The sequence below is a fragment of the Typopeltis vanoorti genome, chromosome 1 (assembly GCF_054136105.1).
Source record: "Typopeltis vanoorti isolate ZY-2024b chromosome 1, IOZ_Tvanoo_1.0, whole genome shotgun sequence".
Lineage (NCBI taxonomy): Eukaryota > Metazoa > Arthropoda > Arachnida > Uropygi > Thelyphonidae > Typopeltis > Typopeltis vanoorti.
The window spans coordinates 2,634,706-2,654,332 of NC_143549.1; the positions used below are offsets into that span (position 1 = coordinate 2,634,706).

At 37.0% G+C, this 19,627-nt stretch overlaps 1 protein-coding gene across 3 annotated transcripts in view; it reads left to right on the forward strand.

Annotated features, from left to right (window-relative positions):
• Cadps (calcium-dependent secretion activator 1) overlaps positions 1-19,627 on the forward strand; it is a 1,213,340-nt gene that overhangs the window by 375,424 nt on the left and 818,289 nt on the right. For all 3 annotated transcript variants that reach the window (XM_090396519.1, XM_090396528.1, XM_090396537.1), the window contains 2 exons: positions 5,133-5,269; positions 15,289-15,476. In XM_090396519.1, the coding sequence (XP_090252645.1) occupies positions 5,133-5,269; positions 15,289-15,476 (325 nt within the window). The remainder of the gene's footprint in view (positions 1-5,132; positions 5,270-15,288; positions 15,477-19,627) is intronic.

Genomic DNA, 19,627 nt, shown 5'->3' on the forward strand with positions numbered 1-19,627 from the left:
ATTGTGATGGAGGTGGTAACAGAGGAGGTGAGAGAAGATGCGCTTTGGACAATGTTGTATGCAGATGACATCTTGCTGTGTGCAGATTCAAGAGAAGAAGTGGGAACTAAACTGGAAAGATGGAGAAAAGTACTGGAAGAGAGAGGTATGAGACTGAGCAGAAGTAAGACAGAGTATATGTGTTGCGCAGTGGACAGGAGACAGATCTGGAGCTGGAAGGAAATGTCATCAGGAAGGTGAGAGACTTTAGATACTTAGGTTCAACAGTGGAAGAAGATGGAGGAGCTGAGAAGGAAGTGGGATGCAGGATACAAGCGGGTTGGAGGAACTGGAGGGAGATGGCCGGAGTGTTATGCGATAAGAGGGTGCTGATCAATCTGAAAGGCAAAATCTATAGACACTAGTGAGGCCAGCTATGACATATGCTGAGAAACTGTGGCCCTGAGGAAAAATAACATCAGCAGGATGGAAGTAGCAGAGATGAGAATGCTTAGGTGGATGTGCGATGTGACCAGAAAGGATCGTCTGAGAAATGACTATGTCAGGGGAACAGTGAAAGTTACAAACTTAGGAGCGAAAATACAGGAGGCTAGGTTGAGATGGTTTGGTCATGTGATGAGGAGGGAGGACGAATATGTGGGAAGAAGGGTCATGCGCAGATGGATGTGCAAGGAAGGCAGAAGCGGGGTGGCCAAAGAAGAGATGGAGGGAGCTGGTAGAAGAGGACTTGAGGATGAAGAACTTGGATGTGGTGACAGCCCAAGACAGGAGGATGTGGAGGAGACTCATTATCAACAGTGACCCCACTTAAGTGGGAGAAGCTGCAGAAGAAGAAGAATAATAATGATAATGCTGATACTCCATAATTATAATGCACACTTCAGTCCTGTATACTGTAATTATATGTTATTCCATTTTTATATGGAGCATACCAGAAGTGTCCCATTTTTGTCCCTTTTTTTTTTAATTGCTGAGAAATTCAAAATGTGTTTTTTTTTTTTTTTTTTTTTTTGAAAATCTCTTCACCCGACCCTAATGGGATATCAGAATTATGTTTGTTATTGCAGATTGCATGCATTAAATTTTGGATTACTACACAGTAGCGACTCGTCAGCTATTACCATATTCTGTATACATGGAGCAAACTCCTGAAATATAGTACAATGCTTAGCTGATTGAGGAACATGAGTTTGTGGATGAGTTAGTGTTAATGACATCCACTTAAATTCACTACTATCTGACCTTACTTCCCTACTACTATCTTCAAGTAATAATGACACTCGATCTCGGATATCTTGCATCTGGCTTCAGCATTACTCTGATTGAAGTTACCAAGAGATGTTTACATAGCCCTCTCTTCTTCTTCTTTACCTGCAGCATTATTGCTCTATTTGAGTGCAGGGCCTCTGAGAGGAATTTTATCATGGGATGCAAAGTTTCTTTTGGGATTCTTCCCTTCTCCATTAGTCATTCTGTTTTTATCCACTACAGTTTTATGCCATGAGGTATAGCATATAAGGGTCAAAGAGCATTTGGAAGATGAGAGAGGGGTGATGTTTAGTGCACTGTTAGTTTTCTGCATTTAAAGCCTTATGCTCTTATACTCCCTCCACGATAAATATAAATAAAATAAGAGGATCAGAAAAGAGATATCACATTTGATTTTAAACATCTTTGTTTCTGCTTCAATACAGATCCTTTTATAAATACAGAAGACAAGTGTTAGTAAAAAAGGTAGATAAAATTACCAATTACTTTAAAAAAAAAGTGCTTTCCTTACTGGCCTTTTTTTGTGAAATATTTGAATCACAGCATTAATTTTTTATTGCTGCGATTCAAATTTTTATTAATTAATTTTGAATCACAGCAAAAATTAATTGTTTTGGAAATGTTTGATTCAACATTTAGCCTGGCCAAATCCACAAGACTTTCCTGGGACATTGTAGACCTTAAATAATTCTTAATTAGCTTGTGTTTGCTAAACAATCTCTCTCTCAAAGCTACTGATGCTGGAATTGTTAATAGTATTATTAAGCTAACACAAACATTTGAAAACAAGTCACCAAGTCTGTACTCTGTTAACAAGTTCAATAGATCAAATGACTTTAACTGTGCATTTACAAACTTTGCTTGATGCTGAAAATAAATGTTGCATTTCTTCTCCAAAATCATTACCATTATGGTCAGCAGGATATTGCTCTGGCAAAGATATAGCTTTTCTCTCCACATCACTTTCAGACATGGTGAGATATGTTGATTGGATTTTAATGGTGTAGATGTGAACACAGATAAGAAAATAACTTATTTATTGACTTAATTGCTAATATTTTGCTGGTATTCTATCCATCATCTTCAGAGCACACAAACAAAGAAAACAAGGTACACCTTTATGCCCCATTGTAGATAGTATAAACAATCCTACATATAAACTTGCTAAACCTGAACATTTAGCCAAACTACTATCCACTTTCACAAACAATTATTCCTCTTTTGTTAAAAAATTCTACCCACGTAAAAAGTATTTTAGAAAACCACACCTTAAAAAGTTCGGACTTAATGGTGAGTTTTGATATCACCTCACTATTCACGAATGTACCATTAACTGAAACCCTTAATTTACTAAATTCACAATTTCCCCCTGATATATTTCAACTATTGAAATTCACGGTACAGGCAGGTTATTTCATATGGAAAGGGGAAATATACAAACAATTAGATGGTACAGCTATGGAATCCCCCCCTCTTCTTCCCCCTTAGTCATCTTCTACATAGAACATCTGGAAATACTAGCTTTCAGTACAGCCATTCTCGAACCTAGTCTCTGGCTACGCTATGTTGATGAAGTGTTTGCTATTTGGCCACATGGCCCAGACACATTGTATACATTCTTAAGATATTTAAATAGCCAGCACCCAAAAATCCACTTTACAATGGAACTAGAACCAATGACTGTCTCTCCTTCCTGGACACACTAATCACGTCTTCCAGAAGGTTCCTTACCATTCTCGGTTTATAGAAAACCCACACATACAGGGAGATATTTACACAAACAATCCCACCATCACCCATCTCAGCAATATGGTATTCTAAAAACACTAACCCATAGAACTAGAGCAATTTGTTCCAATGACATTGCTCTTACAGCTGAACTTTCTTACCGATGTCACACCTTTACCAGTGGCTATAATCCTCATAAAATAGATAAAATACTAAATACTTCCCAGAAATCCACTGTCCCACAGAAGACTTCAACAAAAACTGTCACTATCCCATACTTTAAAGGCACATCTGAAAAGATATCTAGGGTGCTTAACAAACACCAGCTACACACCGTATTTAAACCTTATGTGAAATTGGCAACTCTCATCCATTCACCTAAGGACAGATTCACTCCTTTATCACATCCAGGAGTCTATAAAGTGCTCTGTTCATTTCATCAAGCCTACTATGGAGAGACAAGGAAGAACTGTGGACATCTGCCTCAGTGAACACAAAAAATATATCTGGCACTTTCACTATGGAGTTGGGTCTAGCAGACCATGCTTTGGATATCCCCACACACAGGATCGATTGGGGAAAAAAAAAAGTGCTGCACAGAAACTTTTACAAGTCAGAGAGGTTGTTCGTGGAATCAACAGAAGCCTTGTAACTTACTCCAAACCTCAACAAATACAGTATGGCTGTATAAATCTACCAAAGATTTGGGAGACAGTCATCCTGAGACGAAATTAATACTTGCTTTCTGTCTCGTTTTTTTTTTTTTTTTTCCAACTTAGATGGTGCCTAATTAGGACTTTAGTCTTTGTGTTGCACTCTAAAATTTCTCATACATTTTCTTATCAATCTGTGTTCACATCTATACTGTTAAAATCCAGTCAACATGTATGACAAAAACGTAAGTCTTTCCACATGGTGAGATATTTCCACAAGATATCAAATTTTTCTGTGAACTGATTAACTGCATTGAAGCAGACAGTTTTATCCTGCTATAACATTGTCTGCCAAACAGTAAAACACACAATTTATGAAGTAGGCCTTTTCTGGAGTATCATCTGTGTCGTTCATGTCTTCCAAGTTAGCATCAGATATGCCATCGTCATGTGACCTTGCCCTCTTCCATCTATCTCCACATCTATGGGAGAGTTTTTATTTCCATATTTAGGTTTGACGTAACCTTTTTGTCTTCATTCTACATGCATTTCCAGTTGTTTTGAAGTTTTGTCAGCTCTGTGAATAGAGTGTCTATGGTTGCTGCGTAACCATCCTATGTGGCATCTCTAGCTTGGATGACCTTGTTGCACATATCTATGCTAGTTAACTTCAAAAGGCATTACTCATTCTTCATAATCTGACCATCTTGTTTCAGACATACCATGAAGAAAACAATCAATATGGTTTTGTAGTAATTCCCACTGCTAAGGAATAACCAAAGAAAAAGTTGATTGCTTCAGCATGCATTCAGGAGCATCATTTCCACATAAGTTGAACGTGTGACAACCTCAAGGTGAAAGAATTGCTGTTGAACATTGTTCTTTTATTTTTGCTTGTGCTGCATTGTATTTTCTGGCCATATTTGGCCCATTATTGTAGACTTGAGCTGTATAATGACTAAGAGGAATAGCATATTCTTTCAATGTATCAGTGAGCAGTTTCTTCCTTCTTTTGTTGCTACAATCTTTCTTGAATCTCATACTGTATTTCTTTTAAAAGTACTCAAAAGAAATGTTGTTTGTTCAATATGGGAAGAGTTGTGGAATCTACTATTACTGCAAGATTCTTTGCAGATTGCCTCTCAAGCAAAATGTGTTGTTTCACAAGATTCGAGTATTCTGCAATAAATTATTTTGCGAGTTAATGGACAGATAATGAACTTGAAGCTGCTCTCTTCTTTCTGTGACTCCTATACACTTAGCACATGTTCTTGAAGGATGAGGTTCCACCTGGAGAGCAAAATCCAGTTGTGTTATAAGTGTGAATGCCTATACTTGATTGAATGCTATGCATAAAGCCTATAAAATGTTTCTCAGATACAAAAAATTGTAGATTTTTAGATTTTGTGTATTATGTAGTTATAACAAAACTAGCTTATGTTTTAAAAAACCCATATTTACAGTCCTTGTTTACTTAAATAGATGCAGATCGTGCTCGAAAGCATGGAATGGATGAGTTTATTTCTGCTGATCCTTGCAAATATGACCATCATGCCTTATTTAAGATGCTGCAGACCCTGACACTTGATTACAGACTGAATGATCCATATTGCTCATTGGTAGGTTTTTATATTTAATGGGTATATGATTAGATATCCTTGAAGGATGGCAACAAGCGTTCAGTTGTCATGCTTCAAAACAACAAACATCTGGAAACTATTGTTGATGATAGAATATCAGAACTACTTTAGTGTGTAATGGAAATATTCCATCAATGCCATTAGGTGGATTCGGTTGCTTGTTTGTATGACAGCAGCATTCATATACAAGGATGGTCTGAAAAGTTCTCGGCCTAACAATGAAAAAACGAATTTATAATTTCAGAATTATTTTTATTTTTCAACATAATCTCCCTTAAGACTAATACATTTATTCCAGCGATGTTCCAGGGCCATTGTCCCATTCCTGTAGTAGTTCTCAATAAGATCTGCAAAATACCCGTCTACAGCTGCAGTCACTTCTTGATTTGAAGAAAAACACTGACCAGCAAGGAAGAGTTTTTTAGAGGGAGCCAAATCTGGGGAATAGGGTGGATGTTCCAACAATTCATAGTGCAGATCCCTTAATTTTCCCATCACCAAAACACTTTTGTGGGCAGGTGCATTGTCCTGATGAAAGATGATTTTTTTCTTCTGCAAACCAGGTCTTTTCTCATGAATTTTTTTGTCTAGTCTGGTTAAAAGAACAGAATAATATTCAACGGTTATTGTTTTACTGTTTTCAAGATAATTAATAAACAAAATGCCTTTAGCATCCCAAAACACTAATGCCATGACCTTTTCTGCTGATGGAACTGACGTCTTCTTTGGCACTTCTGTTCACTATTTTGACTGCTTGTTGGATTCTGATGTGTAATGGTGAATCCAAGTCTCATCCATAGTAATAAATTGATGCACAAAATCAATTTTATTCTTATTAAAATGCTCCAAGCACTATTCAGAGATTTTCATGCGAGTGTGTTTTTGATCTGCTGTGAGCAAGCAGGCCGCCCATCTTGCTCAACGCTTTTTTATTTGCAATTCTTCATGCAAAATACATCGTACACATTTTTTTTAATTTCATATAGTCTCAGCAATTTCATGCGCTTTGACTTGCCGGTCATGCAATACCATATCGTGCACTTGATCAACGATTTCTGGTGTTGTTTCACTTTTTGGATCTTTCATGTGGATCATCTTCAAGGCTGGTATGGCCGTGTTTAAACTTGGCAGCCCATTTCTTAATTGTCGAAAACAAAGGAGAACAGTGCATATAAACATTTCTGAACTCCCATGGCATTAAACCTTCTTTTGCAAAGAATTTTATAACCGCACGATACTTAATTTTATTCATTTCAAGGGATACAGACAGCACTTTTGCTTCAGACAGCTGTATGAAACAAACTACTTGATAGAATGACTTGCAATTTCACATGGATGCTTATGACAAATGTACCAACTTAGAAAAAGAAAAAAATCTTGCCGATAGTGTTGCCATCTATGGTCGAGGGTGAGAACTTTTCAGACCACCCTCGTATACACACTTGTTTTCAGTATACTGTAAGTTAACATAATAACTATACAAATGGAGGGATACTTACATTAAAACTTATTTGTATAATTTTTGGCAGAGTATTACAGGCATAATAAATTTAGTTTAATCCTTTATCCAAGTGTAGGCAAACAAAGTTTGCGCCTGAAGTATCTTCAGGACTGAGGTAACTGTAGTAAAGGTGGACCAAACTCTCATCACTCCTTGTCTCAGTATCTCCCATAATGCATAGCACATCTTGCGGACATGTATAATGTTATGCATTAAGGGAAAGTCCATTTCCCAGACCGGTTTCGACCTTTATTGAGGTCGCGTCAGTGGGAGCCAGACCCCAGAAGTGGTGATACTAAGGCAGAAGCAATGGAGAGGTCATATTTACTTATACAAGTTGCCAAAAGGTGTTCTTCTTCAGCCATTTGTTTCTGTCCACTGCTGGATGTAGGTCTCCCATGATTTTCCAGATCACTCAGTTTTCTGCCTCTCCCATCCATCTCACTCCTGCAATTTGTTCCAGTTCATCCCTCCACCTTCTCGGTCTTCCTCTTTGTCTTGCTCCATCCATTGGTCTCCACTCTGTTGTTTTTCTAGTCCACCTCCCATCACTGCATCTGGCAATATGGCCAGCCCATCTCTACTTAGCCTGTTCAATGTGTTTTACAATATCCATGATACCTGTTTGAGATCTTATCCAAGTATTTGCCTTCCTATCTCTTAATGTTATTTTTAGCATACTTCTTCTTTCCGTGCGATGTTGTGTTGTTCTCAGCTTTTTGTTTAGGGCTTCTGTTAAAGTCCATGTTTCTCCTCCATATGTTAGGACAGGAAGTATACACTGGTCGAAAGCTTTCCTTTTTAGACTCATAGGGATGTCACTTCTGAATATGTCTCTCATTTTCCCATAAGCCATCCATCCAAAGTGAATTCTTTGTTCAATCTCTTTTCTTTGGCACTCCTCAGAAGATAACAATTGGCCCAAATATACATATGAATTAACTTGTTCTATTTCATGGTTTTCAACTTTGACAGTTCTATGGCTAATATATTTATTCATTATTATTTTTGTTTTTTCTCTATTTATTTTTAATTCAATTACTCTGGAGGCTTCATTTAGCCGATTTAACCTTTCTTCTAAATCTTCAAGATTATCTACTATTAGGACAATATCATCTGCAAATTTCAGATGATGCAGCATTTCTCCATTTATGTTTATTCCTTTTTATTCCCAATCAAGACTTCTAAAGACCATCTTTTTTTTTTTTTTTTTTTTTTTAATTAAAAAAAAAACGATGGTCTTTAGAAGTTTTGATTGGGAATAAACATAAATGGAGAAATGCTGCATCATCTGAAATTTGCAGATGATATTGTGGTTGATTTGGAGGAAAATTGTAGATAGGAAGTTAGTAATGATGTACATTTTTTTTCATGTAGTACTATCATATCCTGTACACCCCTTGAGGGTACATGGCAGGAATTTGACGATGGTGATGATGATGACTTCTAAAGACTTCCTATAGTGCAGCTGTAAATCATTTTGCAGATATGGTGTCACCTTGTCGGATGCCTTTTTGTATTGGCAACTTTTCACTGTTTTTATATAATTTAATTACAGAAGTTGCATTATTGCAAATATGTTTTAGTGTTTCAATATGTGGTTTCTCAGTTCCCTGGGTTTCAAGTGCTTTTAGTGTTGTTACAGATGTTTTAACTGAATCAAGTGCTTTTTCATAGTCTATATAGGCCAGACATAAGGGTTTATTGTATTCAATTGATTTTTCAATGAGCTGTCTTAATGTGTGAATATGGTCCAAAGTATTGTAATTCTTTCTAAATCCAGCTTGTTCACACGATTGCATTCCCTCAAGTTTAGATTTTATTCTATTATTTATAATTTTTGTGAAAACTTTATATATGGTGGGGAGTAGTCTTATGGTCTGTAGTTTTTAATTTCTTCCTTATTGCTTTTTTACTTCTCCCGGGGCCTTTCCATTCTTCATTTCCCGCAGTGCCATTTCCACTTCACTTTGTAAGATCTCAGGGGGCATCATGCTCTTCCTTACTCGAGTTATCCATAAATGATTCTTGGATGTCCCGGTCTTTGTCTTCATAGAGTTCAGAATAAAATTCCTGAATTCTTTTGATTATTGCATCTCTATTTTTTATAAGTTCACCATTTTTTCCTCTTACAGCAGCTATTTCCTTTTTTCCAACTGATAATGTTCGTCTTAGGACCTTCATATTATTATATATATTACCTTTATATTACTATACAAGATATTGTTTACTATTGTTTCTTTAATTTTCCTAGTATTATACGATCTAAGTTCATGTTTCATCCTTTTACATATAGTTTTACAAATTTCTGCATATTCTATTTTATTGGTGTCATTCAAATCTGTTTTCATATCTCTTCTTTTCTTCATCAGATCTAAGGCTTCCTGTTTTTCCACTTCATCAAATCTTAGTTTTTCCACTCTTTGGTGCCTTTTTACACCTCCTATTCCTAGTGCACAATTCAAGATACATTTTGTTAATATTTCATTAGTATCACTGATGGTAGTAGCTGTGTTTAACTTTTTTAGTTCATTTTTGAGTGATTCTCTATAACAGCTTTTATTGGGGTAGAGATTTTGTAGATTCACTAAATTGGACTTTTTTCTTATGAGCTTATTCTGTTCCCATTTTTTGTTGATCCATACTTTTGCCCTTATTATTAAATTACTCTGGATTTAGGGAAAGATGTTGGAAGTTTATTTTCCACTTGGTTAGACTATAATAAATTTAGTTTAATCCTTTATCCAAGTGTAGGCAAACAAAGTTTGCAGAAAATAAACTTCCAACATCTTTCTCTAAATCCAGAGTAATTTAATAATAAGGTGATACACCTTTTGGCAACTCTATAGGTAAATATGACCTCTCCATTGCCTCTGCCTTAGTATCATGATTTGTGGGTCTGGCTCCTACTGACGAGACCTGTTACCCTTCCAAATGAGCAGCTTTGCTCGGTGGTGGGGGAGCCTGTCACGGTGTAGAGTCAACCAGTTCTCAGAGTTCTCAGTGGCAGGGTGAACAATGCAGACTTTCTGATCCTGCAGGTCACTCATTATTGGGTGATCCGGGGGATTTTATGAGTTTTTTTAGAGATATCCCCACACTTATACAATGGGAAACTAGTCTGGGTAGTTGCCCTTCCCTTAATGCATAGCATTATACATGTCCGCAAGGAGATGTGCTTTGCATTATGGGAGATACTGAGACAAGGAGTGATGAGAACTTGGTCCACCTTTACTACAAGTTGCCTCAGTCCTGAAGATACTTCAGGCGCAAACTTTGTTTGCCTACACTTGGATAAAGGATTAAACTAAATTTTTTATAGTCTAACCAAGTGAAAAATAAACTTCCAGTATTATAGGCATGTTTGGTACAGAATTATGAAAGACATTCAAACAATAACAGAATATTAGAAAAAAATGCCACCTTATGGGCTTATTTACGTAAGACAACTAAAACAGTCAGTATTTTTCTAACTGGGAAAACAATGTGAAAAATAAATTATAAATAAGATATAAAAGTGGGAAAGATTAACTGATTTGAAAAAAGTACTATCTCACATAAAGTGGTATATACGAAGATCTTTTTAAGATAGGACAGTGGAGTAATATGTCACACATTTTTTTATTAAGAAGTTCTGTGATGAAACAACTTTTATGGAGGGTTCTTGTCTTGTTCCATTTAACTCTGTTTTTAGTGGAGATAGCGTGCTCAACAAGTATGGACTACTCAGGTTCATGATATTTAATTTAATACTTGCTTTTATTCATCTTGAAGAACTTGTTTGTCCAAAATAAGATAAGTCACTAGAGCAAGTAATTGTTTAAAAGCCTGTAAAACATCAATGGAAGCTTATCCTTAGGAGAGGTGATAATGAAGATTTCCCTGACAGGGCAAAAGGCAACAAAAATATTCGGTGGTTTAAAAATTTTATTTTATTTATTTTTATTATTTTTTTTTATTTTGGTATGTGTCAGATATTACTGTTATTTAGATATTATTATTATTATTATTATTATTACGGGTATCTCCATGGAGTCAGTAGACTCATCGCGGGAGACCCAAACTAGCAAAACAATATCTGTCATATCTCTTCTTGAATTCATTTACAGACGAAGAGCTCACAACTAAGTCAGGCAATGAATTCCACTCATTCACCACCCTCCAGGCAAAAAACCTTGTTCTGACACCTTTGTTAACCACACTCTTCTTTAATTTCCAGAGATGACCTCTTGTTCTTCCATCACTTTCACACAGCTGAAACATTTCCCCTGCATCAATCCTATAAAAACCTTTTAGTAATTTGAATGTTTCTATCATATCCCCTCTTCTTCGCCTATCAACCAATCTCTGCAATCCACAAGCTCTCAATCTATCAATGTAGGGAGCATTTTTTATATCACGCACCAACTTGGTCACTCTTCTCTGAACCCTCTCCACAGCCTCCTCATCTCCAAGGAATCCAGGTGACCAGACCTGAGCACAGTAATCCAAATGTGGAAGTATCAATGCTTTATAAAGGGGAATAATAACCTCTTTATCTCTGGATGTCAGTGTGTTCCTCAACAACCAAGTAATCCTATGTGCAATCTTGGACACCTTAGCAATGTGTCCTCTGAACTTCATCTCCCTATCTACCAATACCCCTAAGTCCCTAGCCTCATCAATCTCTTGGAGTACCTTTCCATCGATGTAGTACACAGCTGGTAATCTTTTAATCCCAAAATGCATGACTTTACACTTTTCCACATTGAACTGACATCCATTTTCTTTTGCCCATTTTACCAGCTTATTTAAATCCTCCTGCAAACTTTCAACATCAGCTTGATTTTTTATTGCACTACACAACTTTGCATCATCAGCAAACAACTGACTATCTCCCTTTAAGCCGTTTCCTATATCATTTATATACAAATTAAACAACATTGGCCCAAGCACAGAGCCCTGAGGCACACCACTGGTCACCTGCCTCATTCTGGACTCGGCTCCTCCATGCACCACCTTATGGTATCTCTCCCTGAGCCATTCTCCTATCCATATCACCAATTTAATATCCATTCCCATCTGCTCCAATTTGCGTAACAGTGTTCTATGGGGTATCCTGTCAAAAGCCTTAGCAAAATCCAGAAGTACCACTGTGTAGCCAGTTCCTTTGTCCAACTCAGATGTTATTCTATTATGAATAGTTAATAGATTGCTAAGGCAGGATCTACCTTTAACAAAACCATGTTGGCCTCTATAGAGTATCATATCCTGATCCACCCATTCTTGAATTTTGTCTTTAACCAACTTTTCCAATACTTTTACCACTACTCCTGAGATGGTGATTGGTCTGTAATTCAATACCGCAGTTTTAGAGCCACCCTTATGCAAAGGAACCACTTTGCCTAACTTCCACTCCCTAGGGACCATACCAGAGTTCAAACTTAAGTTAAATATCCAGGTGAGAGGGGTTGACGATTCATTTGCACATTCACGCAACACCCGAGCTGATATTCCATCTAAGCCTACCGCAGTGTTTGCATTTAAGTTTTGCAATATATTTAATACCTCTGATTCTTTAGCTTCAATTCTCACATTAGGTATTGCTGTAGGTATAGAGATATCCTCACTTGGGTGATAGACTTTTGAAAAGTGATCACTCAGTAACTCGACTATTACATCTGATTTTGTCACCTCAATACCATCAGCACCCACTAAGGTTATCCTTCCGAAGTCATTCTTCCTCTTACTTGCCACATAGCGGAAGAACTCTTTGGGATTACCCTTGATCTCTTTGGCTAAGGTCCTCTCATAATCTGATTTAGCTTTTCTTACTATGCTGGTAACTTTCCTAGCTTGAGCCTTGTACTGCTCATGGGTGTCCTGATCGCCTTTCTCCTTGTAAATTCCCCATAACATTTTCTTTTTTTGCAGTTCAAGCTTGATACTACTGCTCATCCATCTAATGCCTGCCTTGTTTGACCTCCTAACCATGGGGACACAATCTGATATTGCTTTCCTCAGATACCCGCTGATTTTATCCCAAGCACTGCTAACATCTTTCCCTTGCAATATGTTCTGCCATGGGATGGCTGCAAGCTCACTCCGAAGCTTGTTATAATTGCCTAACCTGTAGTTCCGTACATACCCCTTCTTAATAGAAAAATCCACAGATTTTGCAACCTCCCAAGTCAATACCACATGATCGCTTTCACCAACTGGAGGTAACGAGGACACCTTACTTATGCATATAACCTCTGAACCAATAACCAGGTCCAACACTCTCACACCACGTGTCCCTTCAGTTACGTGCTGTTTCAAGTAATTATCTCGTAGAAGATGTATGAATTCCATTTCCTTTTTGCTACGTGATATTTCCTCCTTCCAATTGATATCACTGTAATTAAAATCCCCCATAATAATCACCAAGCCTTCACTCATTGCACTAAGTTGCTGATGCATGAATTCAATATCTCCCCCCGTACTCCCTGGCCTATAGCAGCATCCAACTGTATATTTGGTTGCGTTGGTCGCTATTTCGCACCAGACTGCCTCAAATGAACTCTTATTCACATGTCTATCATCATGATATACTACTTTCTTTGGCTGCAACACATCAGCTATCATCAACAGTACTCCTCCCCCTGTTCTATCTGCTCTATCCTCCCTGAAAATAGTGTACCCATCACATTCAATTCCAGTGACCACATCTTCTGCTGACAGCCAAGTTTCACTAATGCCTACAACTTTTGGTGAGATTTCACTGACTAATGCCAAAAATTCTTCTCTCTTATTTCGAATGCTTCTAGCATTGGTATACAAAAATTGCAGATTCCCTCTAGATCTTGTACTGGCTTTAGAACTGATATATAAGTCATTAACTACCGTAGTCCTATGCCGATTTTTATCCCCTCTCTTCTGCATTTTATTCAGCCTATAAGGATCAATAAATACACAATCAGTGCTAAAGTTTCTCTCTCTTACACTCAACCTTTTCAATATTAGTTTCCCTGCCCAATAACTTCAACCTGTTCAGAAAACAATAACTTCTTCAATCTCTTATGTCCTTCCATGTTAAGATGCAGTCCATCTCTAGCATACAACTGCCTTTTTCCTTCAAACACACTCCAAACATCAACAAACTCCAGACCTCTTTTTCTGCACATTCTTGCAATCATATCATTCATTATCATTGCTCGTCTACTTAACTCGTAATTGTCAAAACGAGGCAGCACACACACTATTCTCCCATTGACACTTTTCCTCTTCACAATATCTAATAATGTTCTTAAATCTTTTCCTACCCGATTTATACTACCTCTCAGGTCATTCGTACCCACCATAACTATCATCTTGTCTGCTTCATGCCCTCTCTTTACTGCTAAAGCCACTCTTTCTATTGTCCCATCAGCCAAGCACTCCTCATGCATACCACTCTCCATACCCTTAATCATAGAATCACCATATATTTTACTACTCTTAACTTCATTCAAGTCCACACTCATGGACTCATTCTCTACACTATTCAGCATGACTCTCCCAGCTTCATTACTCAACTCTCTATTACTTACCCCCCCACTCTCACTACATCTCATTTCTTCTAGGCCACTTGTGGTTTTATTATATTGACTCCCAATCACTCCCATACTGAATCATTCACCAAAGACTCACCCATATGTAATCCTGTTCTAGTTACTTCAGCTAAAGTAATCTCTATAGTCCTAATTTCTCTGTTTAACACATTAAACTCCGCTTTAACTTCCAGTATCTCCTTACCGATCACTTCCACTTCCTCATGAAGAAGATGAAGGTCGTTTTTCATTTTCATAAACTCCCGCCGAAGTTCTTCCGCTACGGTCCCGATGTCAGCTTCCATTCCTAAACGCTCCAGCCTATCCCGACACTTCTCACATACGTCGACATTTTCGTTCTTTTCATTTTGCCAGACCGACCACAGATCCTTCACATTTTTCGGTGCATACATATAGCAGTTTCCGCAACGCATCCATTGCGAAAAATCCAACGCTGAGCCGGCCTTTCTTGTAGTAGTAGAAGTCCTGCGCGCCGCTGACATACGTTTCTTGTTGGACGCCATCTTTACACGTTGATATAGTGAAACAAACAAACGGCAGTGAAAACACAATATATACAACACAGTTCTAAACAATAATACCACTGAAGGACACTTGTTTCTAACCGATACACAATTGCAGCACAATTTTTGACAAAAAGCCACACTATATTTAACTTTAAAAACACGTTTTCTAGACTAGCTAAACTCGACCGCCACATTTACCAAAGACAACTAGCCTAAATATTATCATAAATGAACAACATCTTTTCTCTATTTCCTTTCTTTTCAATTAATTTCTCTATTTCCTTTTAATAGTATTTATCTTTTTAAAAATGGCGTACTGGTTTTCCATAGTATTGTAGATCATGTTTATATTAATTCACTTTATTCATTAGATTTCATTTTTGAAGCATGCACTGTTTTTGTTTTTGTATTGCATTTTAGGGATGGTTCAGTCCTGGACAGGTGTTTGTATTAGATGAATATACATCCAGATATGGTGTTAGAAGTTGTTTTCGTCATCTTTGTTATCTGCATGATCTTCTTGACCGAGCTGAAAAATCAATTATGATTGATCCTACTCTCATTCATTACAGTTTTGCATTTTGTGCATCTCATGTACATGGAAATAGGTAAGTCATAACTTAAGATTCTATCTCCTCCTGAAAATTTCATCCTGATTGTTATACCTCATTTTAAGTATTGTTAACATCTACATTGCTTTCAATTCCTTCTTTCTCTCTCTCTCTCACTCTCAGAAATGGGAGCAGCAAAATATTACTTATTGAAATAGGTGCGTTTGTATTAAAAAGAATGTGTATTAAATTCTCTTGTGATCTCAAACTTGCAGACTATTGAAATAGGTGCGTTTGTATTAAAAAGAATGTGTATTAAATTCTCTTGTAATCTCAAACTTGCAGTACAATGCACGTCTTAACTTTTGTTATGATCAGTCAGTGAGGATCACAGAATTCAGTGGCATTTCACAATTTCATATATTTTGACTTATCAGAATGGTTCTTGTCTTATACACGCAGTGTAGATATTAATTAGAATTAAATATATTTGTAATTTTAAGATAACTAACTTTAAAAAAAAAAAAAAAAAGTTAAACAGTTTAGTTAATCAAAAAAATGCAACCCTGAGTCCAATATTGTGACTCAAGGTTTGCCATTATTTTAGCAGATGGCTGACATAATCCCTGAGATAGGATGTAGGCTAGTCTGTCTTCTCAACCATTCTGTGACATACATTCTTAATTAAAAATGTTATTTCATTGGAAAGACCTGGATGTGAATGCTACTGCTTTTCATACATGGACAGCAATCTGGCCTTAAGAATAATTATCAAAGGGCCTAAATGTATTCATGTCGGTGTTGTAAAATATTAGAAGATCAATCCATATTTTGTGACTACTTAAGAAACTTGGAAAGTTTTTTGACTAGTGCAACTAAGCAACTCTGATGTCGAGGATTGTATTCTCATTAGCTGTCTCTTTTTATATTCAAAGTTTCTATATACGGTGATCCCCGGGTTATGGATGACCTGAGTTACAGTGCTCCGTACTTACGAACGGGCTCTCGATAAGGATAATTAATAATTCAGGAACTGGTTTCTTCTGCGCATATGAACAAACCTGCATTACCTAAGTGGTTCATTGGTGCAGCATCTTTATGCTAGCAGCTAATCTCATTGTTTATATGGTCGCTTATGCACAGTATCACTTTCGATTTAATTTTTTTTATTCGATTTTGTGAGTCTGTGTTATCCTGATGACCATGCTTCCAAAGCGAAAGTCCACTGCAAGCTAGGTGAGCCTGCAGCGAAGAGAACGGTGAATGCAATGGAAACAAAAGTAGAAATACCAATTATATGTTTAGTTTAATCCTTTATCTGAGTGTGAGCAAACAAAGTTTGCTCCTGAAGTATTTTCAGGACTTAGGCGGCTCGTGGTAAAGGTGGTATAAGTTCTGATCACTTGCCTTAGTATCCAATAATGAAAGCACATATCCTTGTGGATATGTATAATGCTATGCATTATGGAAAGGGTCACTACCTAGACCGGTTTCGACCTTTATTGATGTCTATCAGTGGGAGCCAGACCCAGAGGTGGTGATACTGAGGTGGAGGTAATGCAGAAGTCATAATACCATATACCAGTTGCCAAAAGGTGTCAACACCTTATTATTAAAATTCTCTGGATTAGACTCCTTTTGGCAACTTTACTTTATGAAAGTGGTGTGGAACAAACTGTGCCCTCAATTCTGTGATGATTTTTCATGGCTTCACAGAAGAAGACATTACCAAAGCCAGAAAAGCTATAGTGGAGAGTGGCAATGCACTGCAATTGGACATAAATGAAAATGATGTCATTGACTTACTAGAGTCCCATTCACAAGAATTAACCAATGAAGACCTTATGGATATAGAGAAGCAGCTGATAGAAACACAAGAACATGAATCAGAAGATCCAGAACCAAGAAAGGTTACGACAAAATAATTAGCTGAACCCTTTCATCTTGTTGAAGCAGGATTTGCTGAGCTTGAGGAGCAAGATCCTAACATTGAATGGCTTACAAAGGTGTACTGTGCAGGTAGTGAGAGCATCAGCTGCTAAAAGGCCAATTATGATGAAAAAACGAAAATGGCTGCAAACAACTGTGGATACCTTTTTCAAGAAACCAACTTCAGTGATAAACTCCCCTCTCCTTCTCCAGCAACAGCATCAAATCCTGATTCTCCAGCACCTGGTCCATCCTCTCTAGCACCAGAATCTGATACTGATGCAAATCCTAATTCTCCAGCATCCACTCCATCCTCTCCAGTACCATCTCCATCATCATCATCTTCTGATTAATGTTAGCCTACCTTCTGTTTATTTCCACTTTATTTGAATTAAAAGAAAGAGTACAATAGTTTCTGTAGTTTATTATTACAGAACAGGGGTATAATTATTATTATTATTATTATTAAATTATTACACTGTATTATTATTGTCACATATGAGCCATTATAGTATTGTTGTTGTTATTATTATTACCATATATGCACTGTTCATCAGAGATCCAAGTTACATATAAATCCGACTTAAAGATTTTCTCGGGAACGTATCTCCTCTGTAACCCAGGGACTGCCTGTATATATATATATATATATATTCTACTACAAAATAATAACGTAACTTTAATATATCCTATTTATGTTTGTTTTACATTGCCAAAATGAAAGACTTTTTGGATCTTCTTTCATAAAAACAGAAAATAAAATTTTGTTCTCCCAAGTATTTTCTTCCTCGTGTTACATCCTGCTTGGTGCAGGGTCTGCTATTTTTCACAATCTGACTCTAATTGATCCCAAACGGCTCGTCACAGAGCCTGCTTGGGGAAATGTATTGATGTCTGTAGATGTGCCTGTGCAAATGAAAAACCCGAGTTACCAGGAGAAAAGAACCCTCCATATGAGATGGATAACTCACCTTTAGTTGAAAGAGATGATAATGGTTCCTCATGTTATGGACTGGAATTGAACCCAGGTTTTTCCAACCAAAGGGCTTCATCTATACCGACTGAGCTATGGAGGCTCACTCTCCCTAAGTATCCCTATTTTATAGCCAGATATAGAAAAAACTTAAAAGTTTTGAAAATTTATTACAGTTTATAAGAACATAACCTTCTTATAAGCTTTCTTTCCAGTAAATTTTCCAAAGTAAGAAAATATTTCTACATTTCATTTGTTTCCAAATTTTGCTATGGAATATAAATATATCTGATATATTTTCTATAATAATATGTTATATAAGATAAATTTGAGCTTTTTAGCTCTTATAGTTTAATATTAATATTTTATTATGCTCTCACTGAGAGATCACTTACAATGAATTGAAATTTATGACATACGTTAAGTTCATCATGAGCGTTGAATGAGTTTTTTGTCACTTAGTGGATCCACCAATAGTTTGATGGTGAGTTTAGTAGTGATTTTTGGTCACTCAGTGAGATTTAGAGTTATCTTGTAGATCACTCAGTTTTTGGAGAGGTAACTCAACACTTCACCTCAAATTCTTTGAACTTGGTCAATTTGAAATATAATTTATTTCGTATCCAAACACAAGTAGTACAGCAGTATGTAAGTGGTACAACATGATTTACAACAAATTAGGATACATTACAATGAGATCAGCTTAGATTTGGTAGATGAATTATACAGGGAATAATAATTAAATATGAAAAAAAAAAAAAAAGGAAAATGTATGTAACTTAGATACAATAAATATGGTCAGATGTTCCTCCAGTATCTTGCACAATCAACTGCTCTTTCTGTGCAGGATATAAGCTCCTCTTTTGTGCAAGGCGATGGAAGAAAGGGACAAGAAAGAAGGTGTTCCATGCACTGGGTTGTCCCACACAATTGTCTGGGCCAGTGAGTTAGCCCCATTTGATGAGGTTTTGTTTGCAGCATCCTGTCATTCGAAGTCTGTTGAAGCTTTTCCAAGTATTCCACTCCAAGTGGGCACCACGTGGAAGATGTTCAGCTGTTGGAATACCAGTATTATTTTCAGGGTATAGTACAAGCCATTGTTGAAGTCTTGTCTCTGGGAGGTTGGTAGGTGGTTCAACAGTTGCCAGGAAGCAATGTCAGGATCTTAGTCTTTGGGGCACTGCTGTCTGGTCGAATAGTGGGTCAGCTGAGAATGCAGATCTTCGAATTGAAGGGGATGCAGTACCAGCCAAAGTATACAGGTCTTTTAGTGGTGTTGGTTTCAGGCATCCTGTAATTATGCGGC